Source organism: Penaeus vannamei, chromosome 35 (assembly GCF_042767895.1).
Source record: "Penaeus vannamei isolate JL-2024 chromosome 35, ASM4276789v1, whole genome shotgun sequence".
NCBI classification, from domain to species: domain Eukaryota; kingdom Metazoa; phylum Arthropoda; class Malacostraca; order Decapoda; family Penaeidae; genus Penaeus; species Penaeus vannamei.
The window spans coordinates 130,001-135,000 of record NC_091583.1 but is presented as its reverse complement, the minus strand read 5'-3'; the positions used below and the strand labels follow the sequence as shown (position 1 = coordinate 135,000).

At 50.2% G+C, this 5,000-nt stretch overlaps 2 protein-coding genes across 2 annotated transcripts in view; both read right to left on the bottom strand.

The window, feature by feature from the left end:
• Window positions 1–5,000, bottom strand: part of LOC113810763 (uncharacterized) — a 22,770-nt gene that overhangs the window by 14,036 nt on the left and 3,734 nt on the right. The window lies entirely within an intron of this gene.
• Window positions 484–1,694, bottom strand: LOC138859308 (histone H1, macronuclear-like). Its single transcript, XM_070113921.1, has 2 exons — window positions 1,660–1,694; window positions 484–1,156 (listed from the first exon to the last, which is right to left on the bottom strand). The coding sequence occupies exons 1-2, from the start codon at window positions 1,692–1,694 to the stop codon at window positions 484–486; spliced, it is 708 nt and encodes a 235-aa protein (XP_069970022.1).

Below are 5,000 nucleotides of genomic sequence, written 5' to 3'. Positions count from 1 at the left end.
GTGGGGGGAGAGGGGAGGGGGAGAGGGAGAGGAAGAAGGGAGAGTGGGGAAAGGGAAGGGGAGAGGGAGAGGAGAGGAAGGAAGAAGTGGGAGGAGGGGAGGGGGAGGAGAGCTGGGAGAAAAAGGAGAAGGGGGTAGAGAGGAGGGGGAGCGGGCAGCTGGGCGAACGTGAAAGGGAGGAGAGAGGAGGAAGGAGCGGGGAGCTGGGAGAGGGAGGGAAGGAGGGGAGAGGGAAGGGGAGACGGGAGGAGGAGAGGAGGAAGGGGAGGGGAAAGGGGGAAGGGGAGAGGGGAAGGGAGAAGGAGGAAGGAGGGGAGAGGGAAGGGGTGAAGGGAGGAAGAGGAAGGAAGGAGGAAGGAGGGGAGAGGAGGAGGGAGGGTGAGGGAAGGAAGGGGAGAGGGGAGGGGAGAGGGAAGGGGGAGAGGGCATGGAGAGCGGAGAACAGAAGCACTTTGACGGCCTGTGTTGGCGGGCATTGCTTGTCTAAGAGCCTGCGCCTTCACTAACAGTTAAGGAACTCGAAACCATAAATCTATTTAAGTCTCGCTGGGTGTGAATGGAGTGAGTGGCTGAGCGTGTGGCTGAGCGTGGCGCGAGCGGCTGAGCGTGTGGCTGAGCGTGTGGCTGAGCGTGTGGCTGAGCGTGTGGCGCGAGTGGCTGGGTGTGAATGGAGTGAGTGGCTGAGCGTGTGGCTGAGCGTGTGGCGCGAGTGGCTGAGCGTGTGGCGCGAGTGGCTGAGCGTGTGGCGCAGGTAAGTGGCTTGAAGCGATGTGGCGTGAGTGCGGCTGAGCGTCGTGGCTGAGCGTATGTGGCGCGAGTAAAAGCTGAAGCGTGTGGCGCAGAAGTGGCTGAGCTGTATCGAGGCGTTGCCGAAGTGGCTGAGCGTGTGGCGCGAGTGGCTGAGCGTGTGGCGCGAGTGGCTGAGCGTGTGGCGCGAGTGGCTGAGCGTGTGGCGCGAGTGGCTGAGCGTGTGGCGCGAGTGGCTGAGCGTGTGGCGCGAGTGGCTGAGCGTGTGGCGCGAGTGGCTGAGCGTGTGGCTGAGCGAGTGGCTGAGCGTGTGGCGCGAGTGGCTGAGCGTGTGGCGCGAGTGGCTGAGCGTGTGGCGCGAGTGGCTGAGCGTGTGGCGCGACTGGCTAAGCGTGTGGCGCGACTGGCTCTGCGAGTGATAAGGAAAACACAAGTCCTTGCGTACACACATACACAAACCAGAGGCATACACACGCACACACACAGCCTACACGGGGCTGTGAAAGACAAGGCATAGAATAGTAAAGTCAGATTCAGACTGGAACTCAATAGACTGCAAATAGAGAATGAGAAAACGAAGTAAAGCATTGGAGATAAGGAATGAGATAACGAAATAAAAAAGATGAAAGCAAAAGTGACCTTTAAGAACCACCTCTTTGTCTATCAATCTATCTATTTTTGTTTATATATCTATGCCTATGTCTATCATTAATCTATCTACATTTTTCCGTCTACCAATCTTCTATCTATATAATTATCCATAGATTTATCATGTTCGCTCATTATCTACCTTTCGGCCATTCTACATATCGGTACGTTATCGTTGCATATCATCTATCTGTCAAATTTATTTTTATCCGTTTTCATTTCATGGTTTATTGGTCCGTCAAATTACCTCTATCTAGCTCTCACCTTACAAACTGATCCGCTTCTAAATAATCTATCATCGTCAATCTATCTCCCATCACATCTCTCCTTCCATCCATTTATCTATCTGTCCATCAATCAATCTATCTCTCTACCCATTCATCCATCTATCCATCAATCTATCTATCTATCCATCTCCCCTTCCATTCATTTATCCATCTATCCATCGATCAATCTATCTATCCATCTCCCATTCCATTTATCTATCTATCCATCCATCAATCTATCTATCTCTCTACCCATGCATCCATTTATCCATCTATCCATCAATCAATCTATCTATCCATCTCCCCTTCCATTCATTTATCTATCTATCCATCTCCCCTTCCATCCATTTATCCATCTATCCATCAATCAATCTATCTATCCATCTCCCCTTCCATCCATTTATCTATCTGTCCATTAGTCAGTCTCTTTATCCATTCATCCATTTATCCATCTATCCATCAATCAATCTATCTATCCATCTCCCCTTCCATCCATTTATCTATCTGTCCATCAGTCAGTCTCTTTATCCATCTTTCTCCCCACCCTCCCATCTATCTGTCCATCTATCCATCCGAGAAAGATCCGAGATGAAGAGAAGCCACAACCAGACCACCGGCCAGGCAGACGACAAACAGACAGAGTAGGACTGACATTTAAATCCTCACTCACATCTCTCCCCCTCTCCTCCTTCCTCTCCATCCCACTCCCCTCCCCTCTCCTCAATCCACATCTCTCTCCTCTCTCTCTCTCTTTGCTTCCATTCTTTCTTCTTTCACTCTTTCGCTCCTGTACCTCCTCCCCCTCTTCCTCTCACCACCCTCCTCCAACCCTTCCCCATTTTCTCCACTCTCCTTGTCTCCTACCCCTCTTTCTCCACTCTCTCTCCTCCTCTCTCCCTCCCCTCCCCTCTCCTCCTCCCCTCCCCCACTTCATATTTATCCTGTCCCTTCTCCCTTCTCTTCCTCCCTCCACTCCTCTCTCTCTACCCTCCTCTCCTCCTTCTCTTCTTCCTTTAACCTCCCTCTCCTCCCCTCCTTCTTCCCTCCCTCCCCTCCTTCCTCTCCTCCTCCCCTCTGGCTCTCTCCTCCATTCTCCCTTTCATCCCCTCCTCCTCCTCCTCCTTCTCATCTCCCCCTCCCCTCGTCTCTCCCTACTCCTCCTCCCTCTCCCTCTCTCCTCTCCATTCACTCCTACACTCCTCTCTCCTTCCTCCCACTCCTCCTCCTCTTCCTTTCATCCCCTCCCCCTACTTCCTCTCCTCCTCCCTCCTCCCCTCCTCTCCTCCTCCCTCCTCCCTCCCCTCCTCTCTCCCTTCCATTCCTCCCCTCCTCCTTCCCCTCCCCTCCCCTCCCCCTCCCCTCCCCTCCTCTTCTCCTCCTCCCCTCCCCCCCCCTCTCCTCTCTCCCCTCCCCTCCCCTCCCCTCCCCCCCCCCCCCCCGCCCCCCGCCCAGCACCTTCCCCTGAAGTTTGGCGGGGCTTAATATAAGCCAAGAAGTTCATTAATAACCTTGAATGATTAAAAAAAGGCGGAGGAGATTCACCGTGATTGAGTAAGGCCAGGTGTGTGTGTGTGTGGGGGGGAGAGAGGAAGAGGTTGTGTGGGGGAGGAGTTTGTTATCATCAGGGGGGAGGGGTTGTGTGTGTGGGGGGAAGGGGGTTGTGTGTGGGGGGGAGGGGTATGTGTGTGGGGGGGGGTGTGATGTGGGAGGGAGGGGATTGTGTGTGTGGGGGGGGAGGGGGATTGGGTCAGGGGTGGAGGGGAGGGGTTGTGTGTGTGTGTGGGGGGGGGAGGGGTTGTGTGTGTGGGGGAGAGGGTAATGTGTGTGAGGGGGGAGGGGGGTTTGTGTGTGTGTGTGGGGGGAGGGGGTTTGTGTGGGGGGAGGGGTTGTGTGTGTGGGGGGAGGGAGTTGTGTGGGGGGGAGGGTTGTGTGGGGGGAGGGGTTGTGTGTGGGGGGAGGGGTTGTGTGTGTGGGAGGGGAGGGGGGTTGGGTGGGGGGAGGGGTTGTGCTAATGGGGGGGGAGAGGTTGTGTTAGTGTGGGAGGGAGGGGTTGTGTGTTAATGTGGGGGGGGGTTGTGTGGGGGGAGGGGGTTGTGCTGTGACAAAGAGAGGAGGGGGGGTTGTGTGGGGGGGGAGGGGTTGTGTGTGTGAGAGGGAGAGGGTTGTGTGGGGGGAGGGGGTTGTGTGTGTGGGGGGAGAGGGTTGTGTGTGGGGGAGGGGTTGTGTGTGGGGGAGGGGGTTGTGTGTGTGTATGTACGTACGTGTGAGTGTGTGTGTGTGTGTGTGTGTGTGTGTGTGTGTGTGTGTGTGTGTGTGTGTGTGTGTGTGTGTGTGATCGTATAATATTACATCCTGTTTCAGAATAGGCAAGGAAGAAAAAAAAATATGCGATAATGTCAGAAAGGAAAAATAACAAAACGAGTTTAAAAGAGACAAACGAACAAATAGGAATGAGGAGGATAAGAAGAGAAAAGAGAAAGAATAAAGAGAAAAATTTAAAAAAACACAATTATCCAGAAAAAAGGACAAACCAACATTAAAAAAAACACGTAAAACTAAGTAAAATGACAAAACAACAACAACAACAACAACAACAAAGGCAAATAAATATGTATCATCCCTTACAAAACACAACTAACATAAATGAAATTAGAAAAAGAGTATGTGATAATATAACATCGCCAAAACAATATACATAAAAAACACAAAAATAATAAACAAGATTAGCAATTACGTCTTCTAAAATGACAAATATAAACAAGAAAGAAAAAAACACACACACACAAGGACGAAGATAAATTGACAAATAAAAACAAGAAAAAAACACACACACACACACAAGGACGAAGATAAATTGACAAATAAAAACAAGAAAAAAAAACACACACACACACACAAGGACGAAGATAAATTGACAAATAAAAAAAAAGAAAAAAACACACACACAAGGACGAAGATAAATTGACAAATAAAGACAAGAAAAAAAAACACACACACAAGGACGAAGAAACGAGAGACACGACCCACGTGACGTCACGGGGCTTAGACGCGACACCGTGAAAGAACACAATAATGGACTCAGGTACTACGGGCTTAAAACAAATACGTTACTTGTACGAAAAGAAACGTTTATTTTGCTTGCAGAAGGCGTGAGTGCTATTCTTATTTATTATTGTGTGTGTCTATTTATGTATATTGTTTTGGCAATGTCATAGTTTCTTGTCTGAAGAAGACGTAACTGCTATTCTTGTTTATTATTTTGTGATTTTTGTTGTGTATATTGTTTTGGTAATGTCATTTTATCACATACTTTTTTCTAATTTTATATATTTCACAATA

What these genes read in the sequence shown, in the direction of transcription:
- LOC138859308 (XM_070113921.1), bottom strand. Translation starts at nt 1,694, where the DNA reads ATGATAGATTATTTAGAAGCGGATCAGTTTGTAAG. An exon ending in GAAGCGGATCAGTTTGTAAG is followed by an intron (nt 1,157 to 1,659) that starts GTGAGAGCTAGA and finishes TATCACTCGCAG; the next exon opens with AGCCAGTCGCGCCACACGCT.